This window comes from Trachurus japonicus, chromosome 15 (genome assembly GCF_045865225.1).
Source record: "Trachurus japonicus isolate A0001 chromosome 15, Traja_1.0".
Taxonomy (NCBI): Eukaryota; Metazoa; Chordata; class Actinopteri; order Carangiformes; family Carangidae; genus Trachurus; species Trachurus japonicus.
Window position 1 is genome coordinate 30,196,557 of NC_140921.1, and position 18,797 is coordinate 30,215,353.

Here is an 18,797-nt window from a genome sequence, read left to right on the forward strand (position 1 = left end):
CTGCTCCACAACAACCACTAAAGAAATATTAAAATGTAATTCTAATAGCAGAGCCATAGAGCACTGCAAAAATAATATTTGTCTTATTTCTTGTAAAAAATGTCTAATTTCTAGTCAAAACTTAACCTCTTTCCACCTAAAATAAGACTCATCAACTAAAAATTAACCTGTTTTTAGATAATTTTCTCTTGTTTCAAACAAAATTTCACTTGAAATAAGTAATCTGCCAGTGAAAGCAAGCTTTTTGTGCTTGTAATAAGAAAGAAAAACTTGCTCCACTATCAGATTTTTCAACTTATGTCAAGTGAAAATGTGTTTGAAAGAAGTAAAAAGTGTCTAAAAATGAGCTAGTTTTAATATGATGAGTCTTATTTTAAAGCAGATATCAGTGGAATGTTTTTGTTAATATAAGTCCTAAATAGTCCTATTTTCCGTCAGCAATCACTTATATGAAGTATTTCAGCCTAAACACGAGTCTCTCCGTCACTCTGCTCTGCTGTAACCCGAGGAGAAAATTTTCCTTGTGGGATACAAGTGTTATCCAATGAGGGGAGAGAACGGCATGAAGGGCTGTGTGTGCAGCCAAGGGATGCGCGTGAATGTGGTGACGTAGCACGAGGACCAATTGATGCCTGACAAGGGCGGGGGCTGCTAACTCATGGTGCGTTCAAGGAAACTCGTACTTTGTGTTTTTCCTTCCTGTGAAGTCATACCAGTTTGATCTGGTACGAGTTCACGGGTCGGAAGTTACGAGTGGCCGTTATAGGGAACTTTCACAGACAACAGGACGGTAAAAACACGAGCTACGGGTTACCTGGAACGCTACCAAGTCGTAGTTGTGACTTGAAGCTGTAACTTACGGTTTCAAAAGCCTGCCTTGAACACAGCATTAGCCGAAACGGCCGTGCCACTGATATCTGCTTTAAGTATAATGAGATTTGTTTTGACTAGAAATGACATTTTGAGAGAAATAAGACAAATTGTCTTGGTAAGATTTTGAGTTGTTGCAGTTAAAGAAGTGCACTGTGCTGCTGCTTCTATAAGAAGAGCATTTCCCATGACAATAAATATTGCAACAGAGAGCTGATACAGCGACCAAAGCAGAGTGGCGTCAGACAGACCATAGTGGACCAGCTGCAGGTCCAGGTGGGGGGTGACTATCACCTGGGTGAGGATGGACTGCCTCTAGTGAGGGGGGAGTGTCTGCAACCAAACTGTTTGGAAACTTTCCTCACAGTTTAAAGACCGGCTTCATGTCTCAACTCTGACCTACTGCATGACAGTGTGTTTGAGCACAGTGAGGTATTATCAGTTACATCTCAGATGGTCACCATGGTTACCAGACTGCTCCTGTCTCTCTTTTTTAAATCAATTGCCAGCCCTAGTTCCTAGACTTCAATGAGTTGGTCATGTGACTTATAAATCAAGTCAGATACCAGCCTGATGAGGAACAGACAAACTAAATATTAGAAGAATTAAAATACTGTTTATAACAAACCTAAATCCACCACCTCTGGCTATTATCACTAAAATATTACAATAATGGAAAATCCTGTCCATTTCCAGCTTCAACTGCATCCAAGTCATTGAGAAACACTGCAACACAGTTCTATTTGTTTTTCACTAAAGTCGAATGAGAATTATGTCAATTAGTTCTTCACATACAAGGAGCTTATAACCTCTTTTTAAAGCCTAAAATGTTGAAGGTTTGTTGTTCTTGTACACATCCATAGATGTTGACTTTATGCAGTGTCTTTCTCACTGTCTGATCAGCCAATGAAACATCGGTTCGCCAGGACAGAAAGATCTCTGGTTTTCAAAGCAAATTTGTTGAAACTGTTAATAGTGCCAGTCAGAACCCCAGGTCACCTTCTGTCCCACTCAGCACGAGGTGGTAATCGCCAGAGGCCGTGCAATACGATTATTATTATCACCAAACCTGTGGCTCAATATGATATTATTGCCATATTTATAGTATCAATCAGCAATATGCTGCGATATATTTCTGTTGATTAGCTTTTTTCAACTCTAAATGATGTCTCCAAATGTCTTAGTCTGTTCAGATTGATACTTGGCATCAGTATTAGGTTAAACACATTTACTTTTAACATCAATTTATATCATTTATACCATACCATTGTTATGTAAGCTGCTGGACGATCTGAATTTCCCTCCTAGGGAATAATAAAGTATTTTCTATTCTATATCGATACAATATTGCCATGCAAAAACATTGTGATACTATGCTGTACAGAATTTTTCCTCCCACCCTGATGCTCACCCTCCCAACCCTCGCCCGGTTTCTTTCTTGTTCCATGCTGCATCAGAGATGAGTCACGACCCAGACAGACATGAGGAAGCTCTGCTTCACAGGTTCTTATATAACCTGATTCATGCACTTTTAACTTCAAGTGGGATCAAATGTGTTGCAGCGACTTTTGAGGTTTGTTTTTAATTATACATAGGAGTGAATACTCTTCACTCTACACTTCAATATAAAGCAACATTAACATTGTAAGATGGCACAACATTGAATCCTTTAACATTTTAGTGGTGTTGCACTTGATCTTGTTTTGTGCTGTATTGAACCATATTAAAGGGACATTGTGTAACTTCTCCTGTTATCTATTCACTAAAATCGATTATTTCATTCAAAAGTCTGTTTTTCATGAATCAGTAATCCCCCCATCAACAAAGTGAAGTGTTCCTTTCAGCTCTGAATGAGCCGTTCATATCATTCATATCTCCATGGAGCGGGTAAGCTCGGTGCTGCTGCCATGTGGTGTCTCCATGTTTTTACCTTCAGTGGCAGCGTGACGGTAGGTAACCACGGGATGGTGGATAGAACGATCTCGTACCAGACAGGAAGTCGGGCACAGAAAAGGCGAGAGAATCCGGTCAATTTTCAAAATAAAATAAATGTTTGCTTGTCCGTCTATAAATCTTTGTCAGTTGCGTCTGCACACAAGACACACATCCATACATACAGCGCTAGAGACAGACCTGTGTGTGTGGAAAACCGAGTAGCCTACAGACGGGTCGATGTTTGACCGGCGCGGAGAGAGAAGCTGCTGCCTGCAACACCAGCCAAGCGCCTGTGAAGCTCTGCTGCTGCGGGCCGGGCAGTGTGTCCGGGCTGCCGGCAATTTAAAAAAAAAAAAAAATTTAAAAAAAGCTTTATGTCGCGCACAACAACAACCAACAACAGCAACAACCAACCAGGAAAAACAAAAACTGTGAGTGAGCAGGACTGTGATGGTGATGAGGCCTGTAGTCGTTTTCCTCCCTAATTGTTTAATGAACAGTAGCTGCAGTATTTTCTTTTGCACTTGTAGCTATAGGAGTGTATACAAAAAAACAAACTGATTTACAGTTTGTTGTTTATAAAGCTGCTGTTCTGTGGACGCTAGATGGGAGGAATTCCTTTAATTAATTCAACCATAACAGAAATAACCGAACTACACAAGCAGGTGCTGACCTCGACCTTTACGACACTGACCCCTAATAAAACCTTTGATAAAAACGACAGATACTCAAAGGGAAATCGTTGATTTTTAAGAGAAATCATTTTTCAGTTTGAGTACGACGCGGTCCGAGCCGCAGCGTGGCAGCTACTTTGTGAGATGGGTAGACTGGTGGTCCTGGGGGGGGCACAGACTTAGTGATTGTTATGAGGGGGGCCACTGGCTGTGTGACACACAGGGTCTAAGTCCTGGTTTAAGCCTGTCTGGTCTCACTGCAGGAGTCAGGTTGGCTTTAGGGGCCACACACACACACACAAATTGTGAAAGGAATCATTAATGAATTGACAATGTTGAAAAAAAAAATAGAAGAAGCTAAGGGCATTATCCTTTAGTGTGGGGACAGCTAAAGAAAAGCAGTGTGTGTGTGTGTGTTTTGTGACAGAAGTGGTTGGAGGCTCTTGTAAAGTTAAGTCTAAGCTCTAAACAGGAGCCTGGGGACGCACTGGGAAACGGGCCCTCTCGTCAAAAGCCATCAGACAGGTAGAGAAAAGGAACCCCGCGGAGGTTTTTACTGGCTAAAACAAACAGAGGGGAGCCACGCAACCTGCTGCACATCCACCCGCCTCACCCCCCCCTCACCCCGCACCTCCCCGAGCTCACCGCAGCAGGAATGTCAGCCTTTCCTGGCAGACACAGCCAGAAAGAGGAGGAGGAGGAGGAGGGGGGGGGGGGGGACGGACTGCTGGGACCCATCAACAATGACCACCTTCAAAATGTCACATACACGCGCTCGCTGCAAAGACAATACAGCTGCAATTTGTATAACAGAGAGTCCAGCCCAATGCAGACATTTAACCCCGCTCCTTTCAGTGTCAGGAATGTCAGGAATCCTCGCCTGGCTATTTGATTGTAAAAAAAAAAAAAAAAAAGGAGGGCTCCCTTTCTGAAGGAACAGAGGGGAATCTTGGGAGTTGGGAGTGATGGTCAGGCTCCTTTTACTCTTTGATGCTTTTTTATTTTTTTCCCTTCTCCCTCCCCTCTGTGTTTAGCCATGAGCGGAGACAGTGTGAAAAGTTGGGGTGCTGCTCCGATGGCGCCACTTGTGTGGGATCCAACTCTATATGGCTGATCATAAGACGCCTTTGTGCCACCGAGAGGGGGGAGAGGAGAAAAAAAGAAGACAGAATTAATCACAACGGATGGAAGAAGAGAAAGTGTTAAGTGAAATTAAAATCCCCCCCCCCCCCCCAGAGTTCAATGGGAGCTGCCTCCCTCCCCCTCACCCGCCCCCCTCCCATTTCTTCTAGGTGTTACCATACCAGGTTTTTTAACCTGCAGTTCATCTGTTGGTGTCGAGGGGAAAAGAAATGATTCTACTGATGAAGGAAAATTAATTAATGCGATTTTATAGAGACCAATGTTGAGATTATGATTTTTTAAATGAAATAAAAATCGTTTTATAGTCGTCATAGTTGATATATTTGTATTGGCTGATTTTTGAGGATGTGGGAATTTAGTTTGAGGGACACTTGGAGCAGTTTGCTTCAAACACATGGAGAGAAGCTTTATTTTTCTTTCTACTTTTTTTTCAGATTCAGATGTTTTATTAATATACGAAGAAAAACACAATACACAAAGAATACAGTTAACAAGCAGACAGACGCACATGGAAGGGAATCCCAAAGAAGCAAAAAAATGTAAAAAAAAACAACAACAACAAAAAAAACAAAAACAGGTGACACTGTTGCTTTTTACAATGTACTTTTGGTCCATTATTGCCCTGGTGATCATGTGCATGAGCTGTCTGAAGTATCATTGTGTATTTTTATATTGATGTTACTGGAGTTTGTTATGTATATGAGTGTGTGTGTTCATTTTGTACAAATGTGTCTCATTACTTCCATGGTGGTGGTGACGGTGCTGTTAGAAGTGACACTGTCAATTTCTTATATGTTTTAATGAAGGATGAGCTTGTCTGTTTGTCATAGTGTTGTTCTTTGTCTTCACCAATATGACAGTTTAAAAAAAAAAAAAAATAATAAAAAAATCAAAAAAATCATTTTTATCATTAAGGAAATAAATATATTATAATATATACAATCAGCTCCTGAAAAACGTATTCTTGTCTTGATTTGAAATAGATCTGATTGTTGCACACTCCATTTAATTCAGTGCTGCTGGACGTCAAACTATAAGAGAAGAAGAGAGTTACTATCTATTAGAGTGGATGTTGTTAAAGCTCTAATGGGATGAGACTGGCCTACATGGCAGATTAAGACAATAGGCAGTGCCCCCCCCTCCCCCTCCACCCCCCCCCCCCCCTTTCATTCAGTATTCTAATAAGAAACCAATTTATATAACTTGACTTTTAATCAGTTTTCTCATATTTTACTCTTCTGTCTGTTTTCATTTTCCATCCTAATTTAATTTCAATGTGTTATTTATTGTAAAACACTTTGAGCTACATCTTTTATATAAAAAGTGCTCTATAAATGCATGATTATTATTTCTTTAAAGGGATAGTTCAACATTTTGGCAAATTGGCCCATTGCCATAATCCCTATAGTCATAGCAGTAGGTTGTTACCTTTAATTGTCGGTGCAAGCTATTTTTAGAACGGCGGAGCAGAGGCGCGAGCTGCTCAGAGATATGCTACAGAGGCTAATGGGATTTCTTGGTTTCCCTCATCAAACTCATTATTATTATGCTGATTTTTTTTACATGTGGCAGTTTTTCTGAGCGGCATCTTTCCAACTACCATGAAGACACGTGTTCCTGTCATGTCATTGTGGGGTGTTAATGACCCTTAATGCTTGCAGAGAGCACTTAAAGCAGACCACAGCTGACAGTTTATGGCTAACTAAAACTAAACATGTTTTAAAACTGAAGTTGCAGTGGTTCCTACAGCAGCTGAAGTCACAGTCTAAAACCTATTCTAGTTTGTAATCGCAGCATCCCTCCTGATCTGATAAACACCTAGTGTGAAACATGACAAAAAAAACATCTTCTCTCCTTTGATGTGATCTCTTGAGATGAAGGGTGATGAGAGAACAGTGACCTCTGTCTGCCCCTCCAGCTGAAAACCCTGTCTGACAGTGGCACCACTATTTTCCACAGACAGGAAGTGAGTGCTGGAAGCCTTCCTGGAAGCCTGCGGTCTCCTACCTGTGATCTACCTGTTGTTTGGCGCTGCAGGTGTAACAGTGTCTTGTTGTTGATGATGATGATGTTTTGGCTCAGATGGGTCTGGAATCAAAGGGAGATGCGGTGGTGCTAATGCACGGGGGTGTGAAGGTGATGCTGGCGAGTGGGGTCGGACAATGCGTGCGCGTGTGTTTAAGCAGTGTATGCAGCATATGCAGTGTGTGTTACTGGAACTGGGGGCAGGGGGTGGTGCCGTGTTTACAAGTACATGCAAGTTATGACACCTCACACCTGAGACCTTAAAGGACATTTCTGGGCAAATTCAACTCGGGGGTGTATGTTCCTAACATTTTAGGTCTAAAAGAAGTTTTAATTCAGTTTAATGTCTCCTGTTTTGCGGTAGTTGTGTCTGTCCCCGCATCGCCACGGCAGCAATGAATGGGAGCGGATGCAAGTTCCGCTGCTTAGGCTGTTTACAGCCCTCAAAGCCACAATGTTTTTCCGCAGACAGCGTCAGATGGAGACTCAAACATGCACCCAGAAGTATTTTTTACTTGAAGCAAGCCAAGAGTTGATATTCCTGTGTTTATGACACAAACGGTAGCTCCAACTGCACCTGAACACACCGAGCACGGCAACTTGGGTCTCGCGCGAGACTCCGGAAGACTTTGAATTAGATCTAGTTTTACAAACATGTCGGCTTGCTTGAAGTAAATAAACTTCTGGGTGCATGTTTGAGTCTCCATCTGACGCTGTCTGTGGAAAAAAATTGTGGCTTTGAGGGATGTAAACAGGCTAAGCAGCAGAATTTCAATCCGCTTCCATTCATTGCTGCCGTGGCGATGCGCGGACAGACACAACTACCGCAAAACAGGAGCAATTAAACTGAAAATCTTCAGATTCCTTCTTTTAGACCTAAAATGTTAGGAAATTGCACCCCCGAGTTGAATTTGCCCGGAATTGTCCTTTAAAGGAGTCATCACCCAGAAATCGCATTTTTCCTTGTTAAAACATGTATACTGGTGTTGGACCTCAGTGGAAACTTGCCTGAAAACCTGGGGTTTGAAAGTGGCTGAGTTTTTTGATTTGGGCTCTTTGTTTAAGCCAGAGTAGCTCATGAGGCTGCGCACCACAACATTACGAGATTTTGATTCTGCGCCTACGGTGACGTCACCGCGGCGCCTGCTTTCATAAACACACCTCTCTTCCACCACCCCGACTTCTGCCGCGCCGCCATTACGGGTTGTTTTATTTTCCACTGTAGCGCTGTTATTTCGTCACTTTATTAAGTTTTAATAATTTTTCATGCGAGAAAGTAAGGGTTTAGATCCCCAATGTGCGGTTAGTTTATCCGAATGACGGCTGTTTAAAGTTTTCTCCGCGTTGGGAGAAGCGCAGCTCCAGCGAGGCAGAGGAGCGGAGAGCGACTCGTCAGCAACCCGCCTGCAGCTGCTTGTTAACCGGTCAAACTACGTTGTCATGCCCGCGGAGGAAACGGTCGTTAATTAACTTACCCGCAGGTTTGTAGAGGTTTACCGCCGACTGGTTAAATTCTTTTCAGGAGATAAATGTTTGTCTCATTGATGAAATCTAACAATTGTGGCAGTCGTATTAGTTTGTTTGAATGAAAAGTGAAGCTTCACACAGAGCAGCAGCAGCTTTGCACCGGGGCTCTGTAGCCTACGTACACAAATCACCACATCTGCATCAATAAATACATGTTTTACAATGAACCGATACAATTTTGTTTTATTTTATGAAGTTATAACATGGTTACGGTACACGACAGAGCAGCATAGTATGCGGTTTCCAATACAGCCTGCATGTAGCCCACAGGGCCAGCCGCGGCTCTGTCCTCCCTGCGTCCAATCAATGCGCGCCTCATTACATATTAATACAATGAACATCCGGACCAGTCAAAACCTCGCGCCTACTCTCACGAGAGAAAGTTGCCATATGAAAAAGTGTCAGAACAAGCTCTATGTTTGAATTTAAAAAAAAAAAATGTTTCCATTAAGTTTTAAGAACTGATTCAAAGCAATTTAAGGGGGATTGGATACATAAAAAACCAGGTGATGACTCCTTTAACATACAGATATGAGCGCAGCTAAAGCAGCTCCATAAACACACTCTCTGACTCTGTGTCCCTGTGCAGACTCTCAGTCATCTAACGACCAGGAACACTAACCAACCAAGTTACATCAGTGGCCTCCATGACAACATGTTTTGCCTTTATATGACAGCACAGTTGAGAGAGACAGGAAATGGGGAGGCGGCAGAGAGAGGGGAGATGACATGCAGCAAAGGGCCGTCTGATGCGGGATTCGAACCAGGGCCGGCTGCAGCGAGGACCATAGCCTCTGCATATGGGGCCCCTGCTCAACCCACTGCTCCACACAGCGCTCTAACGTTTTACTTTGATTTGGAACAAGTGGACGGACTCACACAGACTCCTGCTCAACCCATCCCTTACAGAAAAAACACATGAACTTCACATGTGAAAAATTTTACACATGGGAATCATGTGATTTTGGCCCAATTGTATATGAATCACATGTGAATTCCCATGTGAACCCATTTTCCACATGTGGTCACATGTGATCACATGTGGTCCAATTATCACAAAATAAAATAACATGATTCCCATGTGTAAAATTTTTCACATGTGAAGTTCATGTGGTTTTATCCAGCACCCGTGAGCAGTGTTGGGCAAGTTACTTTGGAAAAGTAATAAATCAGCAAATAAATGACTCCTTTTAAAAGTAATCACATTACTGTTTTGTTTTGATTTGATTAAAAAAAATGATTAGTTACGTTATTACTCCACCCCCTCCTAAGGATTTTATCCAATCGACTTCAAATTGTTTACAGATCACCCACAGACCATGCTGATCAGATGTTGTTCTCTGCAGGTCAAAGGGCGTGGGCGCTACACGCCGCCATATTGGAACCATCGCCATGCATATTCAAGCAGCTCTCTCTCCCACATACTTCATCCAAACTGCTTCAAACTGTATGTACATGACAACAGTCCCGCCCTCAACAGGAAGTGCTGTAATTTACATCGACATTGTCCGATTTCCTTGAAAATTCACATGTGAGATGACGGTCCACCCCTGAATGAACCAGCCCATATTTGGCCACATCTGGTTAATGCCCCCTGCTGGATGAATGAAACATTTTTTTTTACACCTACCAGACTTTCTCTCCCTTCTCTCTTCACACACCACAGCCCCCGCCTGCCTCTGGCCCCCGCAGTGGCATGGGGGAGCGAGGGCCCGATCATCGCCGCTTGCGGCTTTAATTTTTCGCATTGAACTGTTTTATTTTCTTTTTTTCAATGAATGAAACAAATAAACTGAACTAAACTAAGACTGGGCTGGAGCATTAAGTGACATTGGCGCTCTAGGACTGTGCAGGGCCGACACTGTCTCTCAGGACGGGTCAGCTACTGAAATGTGGGTGAAAGGAGTGGAAAGGACAGCGGAGGTCAGCCTGGGCGGGCCGTCACTGTGTATCCCAGAACAGGTGCTTAAAGGTATTCAGAAAAGAAAATTTAATTTGAGCCCACTGTGAGTCTTAACATTAGTGTAATAACTCATCTATCAGACGATGTAGCCCAAACTTTGCGCAAAATTTTATTTTAGAGTAAATCTGAGGTGAAAGTGTGGTAGTTTTTTTTCGCATTGGATAATGCAGGTGCACGGATTATGCGTCATGTTGCTCATGATTCATCAGCCAATGCTATTGGATCCGTCATCCGTCAATCAAACGTCGGAGACACACACACACACACACACACACACACACACACACACACACACAAGGCTCGGTCTCGCCTAAAACATTGAATATCCCAAATCGTAGAAGGAGGCGCGACGAACAGGACAAATGCATTAGGTTGTTTTTCACTGAATTTGACAGCATACATTGCTAAAGTGACTTGAACTGATTAGTAGCAGTCACGAGACATTCAAAGACACAGCTGCATAAAAGGTTTGTCTTTCTGTCAGTATGTTCACCAGACCTCATCACCTTTGATTTAAGAATAACGACAGCTGATTCAATGGATTCAATCATCCTGACAATTAGCAGATGTAAATCTGTTATGTTGCAGAGGAGACGAGGAGACCCTGGTTTAATGACATAACATAAACCACACAACCATCACAACTGTGTTTTGCAGTCTTTTAAAAAAAAAAAACACTGCAAAACTGTGATGGAGGCGCAGCTAGATCCCTGGAACCCAGAGTCTCATCATGAGCGGTCACAGGGTCAGGAGGTTTGGATGTCTATGTACTTTGTTTAGTGGGGCAGATAACTGCAAATTACAGGAGGATCGTTCATTTCAGTTCAGGTCCAGGTACTTTTATTTATATATTATATCTATATAGTACTTTATTTATATAGTACTTTTATTTATATATTATATATATTTTTTATATATTTTTTTTTGGCGTTTTTGCCTTTTTATTTGATAGCACATAGTGTTTATTTGATAGCACATAGTGAGATAGACAGGAAAGGGGGAGGCAGAGAGAGGGGGAACGACATGCAGGAAAGGTCTGCCCGATGTGGGAATCGAACCGGGGATGCCTGCGTTGAGGACTATAGCCTCTACATGGGGCGGCCGCCTTAACCACTGCGCCACGCACCGCCCCAGGTCCAGGTACTTTTACCTGTCAGTGTGTGCCATTAAATGATAAAAATCCACTTTATCTCACCAGGTGCTGTGCATTGGAAAAGCTCTCACTTCCTCCGGTCTATAGTGGTAAAGATGGAGGATGGAGGAGGATCACTGTCTGGATGGACAGCACTGTGCAGGTTGTGGCAACTGTTTGTACACCCACCCACCCACACAGGTCCAAATGCTACAGTAACAGTAAACACTAACAATGCACCCTGATCACCCTCACCCTGCACCCAGCTGCTACAGCCACGCTCAGCCTGGTATGCTGCTGTCAGCTGCTTATCAGATGGGAAATCACAGCAGGGATTGTGTGTGTGTGTGTGTGTGTGTGTGAGACTCTCTGAAGGTGCCTGTATTTATCGACCTGTTTGATGACGATAAGAACAGACCCTTCACCCTCAGGTTGGAACTCAAATGCTGGAAGTGTATAGGTAGTGTTGGCCTGCCTCCTACCTGAGCTGAAATCAGCAGTCAGAAGCTGATTTCATTTTAGCTCTAAACTCTGTAAATATATCACTTTATCCACATTTCAAACATGTTTAGGTGAGAAAGTAGCCGTTTAGATCAGCAGTGTGTCGTTAATTTGTCTAAATACCAGCTGTTTACAAATTTGTTCGGATGAATTCAGCGCTACTCAAGCTAGCCGTTATGACCAATGCGACGCTTACTTTCAGAAAAAAAAAACACTCGTTGCCCTTTACATACAGAAAACCATTATGATAGAATTTGTGCTTTTACTTTGAAATAGGAAGCTAACCTACCCTGAATGTAGCTAGCTTGAACCAAAATAAAGTGTCTTTGCTTGAACCCTCCGTTTTGACTGATCTCGTCCCGTTAGCGGCATTTGACCGCTCAAGATGCCTTACCGGAGAGTTTTGTCAGCTCTGAGACGAAGATCGGCCCGCCGGTTTCCGTTTAGAGTTGCTGAAGAGTTTCTCTGATGACTTTAGGTGGAGGCAGGCTAACACTACCTATACACTTCCAGTGTTTGAGCTAAGCTAATTAGCGGTGCACCAGCTCTGCCCGTATCTCCCTTGTTACTGCACACACAGTGGAAAGGATGGTGTCTATCTGCTGGTCATGGACTCGGGAGTGAGGCAAGACACAAAAAAAAAATGTTGGCGTATCCCTTTAAGAGAGAGATTGGAGAAGAAACGCTTCTATACTGACTATAACTAACTATAACACTACATAACATTACATTAATCACTGTGATAATTATGTGTCTGATATTATTATTATTTCTGGACAGTTAGGGGTCATGTTTTGGTCTTTGCTTCCACTCCTCACAGGTCGGGCTGTTGTTGTGATAGATGACTGACAGGCCTCAGCTGACTCAGAGCTCATGTCTCTCAGGCATGGATTCATTCAGAGGTGTGTGTTTTCATTTAGTCTTTACTCAGACGTGACAGTACAGCAGCAGGGGCGGCTCACAGAGCTGGTGTGTTAGTCAGCTGGTCTACAGAGTGAGAACAGGACGGAAGAAATGTCCTCACTTATCTCTAGGGCTGCATCACTGATGAACAGTGGCAACGAATGCCTGACTTAATGACTTAATAACTTCAACATTGACACAATAAACTGTAAATAACTTGCGCAGCCACATGAATAAAACTGTGCCCACTTGAATCTGACTCTTATGAATCAGTTTTATAAAAACACCAGTGCTGAACATTATACAGAGGGCTGGTTAGACGTGTAAGACATTCAGCAGGTTTTTTATCCACAGAGCAGCTTAATTATCCACAGAGGTGTGGAAACACTAAACACTGTTTTATTTTAAACATTTTACTATGGAAAAATTCTATATGATTAACATTAAATGCTATAATGTATTGCATTCTGTTTTTTCATGTTTTGTATATGATTATTTTTTTCTGAGCAAGATAAATAAGATCCTATTTTTAAGATATGAAGATAAATAACAAAACAGGTGTCGCATGTTTACTTTTTCCACATTTGATGCTGCTTTAATTCTTTAAAATTCTTCAGTGAGATGTTTGAGTGAGGGAAATTGTGGGAAATTGAACTATTTAATAATAATCTGCTGTGTTCAATATCTGGTTTGACGTGTTTTAAAAAAGGTTAAAGATGAAGAGAAGCTGGAAGCTCACGACAGTATTTTAAACATGTTTGTGAGCTTGTATCTGTCACTGGATGACACAGTGTTAGTAGTTGTGCTGATGTTAACTCTCTCCATAGTTTCAGGTTATTTAGCCCCGCCCCGGCCACACAAGTTCACAGGATTGGTTCCTCAAGTTTGTGACATATGAAACTCTGAAACAGTTGGAAACACTCAGTCATGGTGTTGATGGATTCTTTCCTTAAAAGACTTAAAAACAGTTAAGGGTATTAAAGGGATAGTTCAACATTTTGGAAAATTGGCCCATTGCCATAATCCCTATAGTCATAGCAGTAGGTTCATTACCTTTAATTGTCGGTGCAAGCTGTTTTTAGAACAGCGGAGCAGAGCCGCGAGCTGCTCAGAGCTACGCTACAGAGGCTAAAGAATTTTCTTGGTTTCCCTCATCAAACTCATCAAATACACAATCCAACAACTCCAAAACGCTCTGGTGGACAAGTTGTGACCTGCACATTCACCATGCCATGAGGGAAACCAAGAAATCCCATGAGCCTCTGTAGCGTAGCTCTGAGCAGCTCGCGGCTCTGCTCTGCCATTCTAAAAACAGCTTGCACCGACAATTAAAGGTAACGAACCTACTGCTATGACTATAGGGATTAAATCCTGCAGAGGCAGGTCAGGAGCTTCAGTGATCATCACCAAAAACAGACACGTTATAGGCTGCTGTGGACACTGACATGTGTGGGGACAACTTGTCAGACTGTCAGGGTCAATCAGTTTGTTGCTGACCATGTCCATCCTGTCATGGTCACAGTTCAGCATCTTATAATGTCTACCTGCAGCAGGTTAATGCTCCACGTCCCCATGCTAAAGTCTCAAACTGACATGGAGCCGTCATGTCAGAGTCCCAGAGGAAAGTTGTGTTTTGTCTTCTATTAAAAAACATAAATATATAAAAGAGCAGTTTGTCAAACTGTGTTATGATCTTCAGGTATTTGCTGAGGTGCCAACATGCAACATCTCTATACTGGGGAGGGAAGTTTTTCCACATCTGCCCTGAGAGAAAATGAAATCACTGGGGCTTTAGAGGACACATGCATTATGTGGGTAACCATGTCAATTTCCCCTCCACACCTGCAACCTGCAGAATACCGTGTCCACTCATCCCGTCCCTCTCTCTCTGCCTGTGTCTCTCCTGTCGCCCCCCCAACCTCCTCCTCCTCCTCAGATTTCCAGGCCATTTGGAAGCAGGAAGAAGCTTTGTGTTGCGTCGTGTCGGCCTGTTTTAATTGGCTCAGGTAAAGCTGGGAATTACAGCAGCCCTGTCAAAGATGTATCAGGTTTAAGCCTCGCCTTTCAAAGACAGGAATTTTGGTGAGGCCCCCCTCATTTGGAAGTGCTCCCCGCTCAGGGCTGCTGTGTTGTGTGCTTCATTTGCTTTTTGGACAGATAAAGGGCCACACTGTTGCTGTCTTCATGCACTGATGCAGAACAAAAGCCATGTGGGAACATTAATCTAGTAAATTAGGTTTACAAGAGGACATTGTTTGTCAGTGGAGCTTTTCCATAACTGATAACCACAGAGAGTTTAACCCATAATGCACTGCACCCAATACAACTGGGGCACAGTATATAGAATATATGGACGCGCATGCACCCAAGAGGGTTTTCTGACATCATGAGGCCTCGCTCGAATTTCTGTCTGACTCCAGGTCAGCTCATGCATCATCTCAACACAAATCACCACTCACCCTGTACATCCATGTCCAGTCAGCACAGTGCTAATCTGATTACTGTGACTGAGAACCTCTGAACCCACAGTGGCTGTGTGCTAAAATGTAGATGTTGTAATGACTGAGTGACCAACAACAAGGGAGGGTCTTCTCTCATCAGTTATGCAACATAAGACACCAATGCATGAAGACTACGGTTTGGCGGTCGATGGTGCAAAGCTTCAGTCTGAACGACACATGCTGCTCACAGAGAGTTTCGGCCTCACGGAGGAGAAAACCAGAACAACCAGCATCAACAGGTGGAATGACCCGGTCCTGTCCCAACACACACGCAAAAAGAACCACCGGTATAAAACTGAGGCTACGTTTAAACGATCTGAACAGAAAATGCAAAAGTGGCGATGCGTTCTCATGTTTTATTCCGCGTTTAGACAAGCGTTTTTTGGGGGAAAGCATACGATGACGCAAAAGTTTGTGGAATCCGACATGTTTGTTGTTATTTTCCTGTACTGGCGCATGCCTGTGATGTAAACGCGTACACGACGTAAGCAGATCAGAGCAGACTTTTGCATTTTTACCTTTTAGACGGTGGAGTGTTTTTAAGATTTCCACTCTGGAGGGTGGTTTCATTTTTTTGGCGTTTTCAAGCCCCCAAAACGCCGTCACCGTCTAAACGAAAGGCACATCGGATAAAATATTTTGTCGTTTTCACCCACGAGTGTTGTCGTGTAAACAGGGCCAAGTCTCCAAGCCTTGATCAATGGATAGTGAAGGAAATGTGTTCAATGGAAAAGATGACTCTCTCTCCCTGAGGTCTAGAGGAGCGACTTTTACAAGGAAATGGGAGAAATGCATTGCCTGCCTATATCAAAACAATAGAGGATGCTACATATTAACAATTAAAGACAGTGGACTGGACATTATATATCATAATATTATCAACAGAGGAGCCCCCTAAATACTTGTCTGTTTTTTTTCGCTTTTAATCCTACTTGACAGCTTGTTTTCCCTTAAACTGAAAATACTAAATAAAAAGTATCAAAAGAGAGAAAGAGAAAAAGCCACCAAAGAGTTTGTTGAAACTTTGAAACATCAACTATTAGTGATGTTGAAGTTGCTAGGTGACAGGTATCATTCTTTGTGATGCTATGGCAAGGGTGGATGCTATCACTGAAAGATGTGGTCCCTTCACCTCTTACCAAGCTACAGGACATCTTACCATCACTCACTGACTCATAGCACATAATCACCATGGTAACACCTGGTGAAATGTGAGATCTGGCTGAGAATCACTTATAAACAAGACTGGCTCAAACCAAGACTAGATTATGCAGGATTACCATCCAGCCGGTTTCAACTCCTCTCTGTACTCACATTATTTTTAATACAGCTGAATTCACAATTAATTAATTTTGTGCTCATCACTTCACTTAAAAACAGTTAAGGGTAGCCTATTAAAGGGATAGTTGCTCAAAGCTTGTTTAAATTGGAGGAAGGGGACAACAGATTGAAGCTTGATTTTAAACATACATTTGCAAGGTTAAGCTTAAAACAAATGTGTATTTCTGTTGCAGGTGTAAAAGTATGACATTCACAAAGTAAGGAATTGAAAAGTTGTAGAAGTATGTCTCAGTTTAAGAAAATGTTTAAAAAAGAAAAGATAAGTAGGCTATCTACAAAAAAGAAGAAGGAGGAAGAGAAAAAGAAGGGAAAAAAAGATAAGAAAAAAGATAGATAGACGAGTGGTGTTTACCGTTATTTTGTTTGTTTGTTTTTTTTGTCATTACTATGTTTCATCATCTTTAATATTTTGAAACAGAGAATAATACTGGTGTTGAAGCAAGCCAATGAAATTTGTAACAACAGAGAGGGGCAGGTATTATACGTTTTTTCTTCATCCTGCTCCTTTTCGCTCATGGTGAAAATGTGTACACAATGTATATGTGCAACTATGTGAGAATACCATGAATGAAATAAATCAAAAATGAAATGAAATGAAATGAAATAGTTCAACATTTTGGCAAATTGGCCCATTGCCATAATCCCTATAGTTTTAGGAGTAGGTTTGTTACCTTTAATTGTCGGTGCAAGCTGTTTTTAGAACGGCGGAGCAGAGCCGCGAGCTGCTCAGAGCTATGCTACAGAGGATTTCTTGGTTTCCCTCATCAAACTCATCAAATACACAACCCAACAACTCCAAAACGCTCTGGTGGACAAGTTGTGACCTGCACATTCACCACACTATGAGATAATAATGGAACGTTATGAGACGCAGTCGTTTTCAAGGTAAATTCATGCAAAACCACTGACCGTTCCTGTCGGGGGCAGTTTTTCGGCAGCAGTCTCTGCATTTCCCTCTAAAACAACTCTGTCTTGTAACGTTGTGTTATTATCTCATAGCGTGGTGAATGTGCAGCTCACAACTTGTCCACCAGAGCGTTTTGGAGTTGTTGGATTGTGTATTTGATGAGTTTGATGAGGGAAACCAAGAAATTCCTTTAGCCTCCGTAGTGTAGCTCTGAGCAGCTCGTGGCTCTGCTCTGCCGTTCTAAAATCAGCTTGCTCACGTTATAGGCTGCTGTGGACACTGACATGTGTGGGGACAACTTGTCAGACTGTCAGGGTCAATCAGTTTGTTGCTGACCATGTCCATCCTGTCATGGTCACAGTTCAGCATCTTATAATGTCTACCTGCAGCAGGTTAATGCTCCACGTCCCCACGCTAAAGTCTCAAACTGACATGGAGCCGTCATGTCAGAGTCCCAGAGGAAAGTTTCAAAATGTGGTGGTGGATCCACGGCATTAAGAACTGAAGCTGCTGGAGGCCAACGGAGGAAGGCCATGAATTTGGCCATGAACCACCTGTGCCCGTGAATGACCGTTGCCCTTACCGTTCAACATCCCAGATGCGAAGAGGGGAGAAGTTCTCGCAGCACGCCGTTCCTGTCACAAAGGAGCTGCACAGGGAGAGAGGGAGAGAGATCATTCATCATAGATAGATATCGACCAAAAAGGATTAATTGAACACACATCCCCAAATAAAAGATATCAGATATCATATGTTCAGACACCTAAAACGGAGACACTTAGTGGTTTTACTGCCACATTTACCAGTAGTAAGTCAACCACCAACACTGTTTAGTTTACCTTCTTAGTTAGACAAGTCGTGATTTCATGTCTTCTCTGCAATTCTTTTTGATGAAGGGATAATCTGTCACACTTTGCATCGTGTTGTGGTTCAACAGAGACGCTCTACTCATTGAGAACATGATTTGTAGCATGTTCTCAATGAGTAAAGGAACATTTGGTCAGTACAAGAGCAGCTTCATTTCAGTAACTTATATTTGCATTGTGGTAGATATGGACTTACGGACTGTAATATGTATATGGATGTGACTATTATATGCAGACATTATGATTTTCTCTATGTATGATATGTCTATATGTGTGTATACATATGATATTTGATGTGTATGAATGTGTCTAAGTGTATACATATATGTGTATACTGTATGTGTATGCCTGTATACTGTATGTGTGTATTTATGTATGTGAATATGGTCAGTCATACTACTTTACTAGATCACTTCTTTCTTTGTTCTCTCACTTTCATTTCTCTCAGGCCTAGATCTGTTAATTCATTGATAGAGTTCAGTTCATCTATTTTGTTTCTGACAATTAAT

At 42.3% G+C, this 18,797-nt stretch overlaps 1 protein-coding gene across 1 annotated transcript in view; it reads right to left on the bottom strand.

Moving 5' to 3' along the window:
* fbxw4 (F-box and WD repeat domain containing 4) overlaps positions 1–18,797 on the bottom strand; it is a 65,024-nt gene that overhangs the window by 12,048 nt on the left and 34,179 nt on the right. Inside the window, exon 6 of the mRNA XM_085800939.1 lies at positions 18,006–18,071. Within this exon, the coding sequence (XP_085657065.1) occupies positions 18,006–18,071 (66 nt within the window). The remainder of the gene's footprint in view (positions 1–18,005; positions 18,072–18,797) is intronic.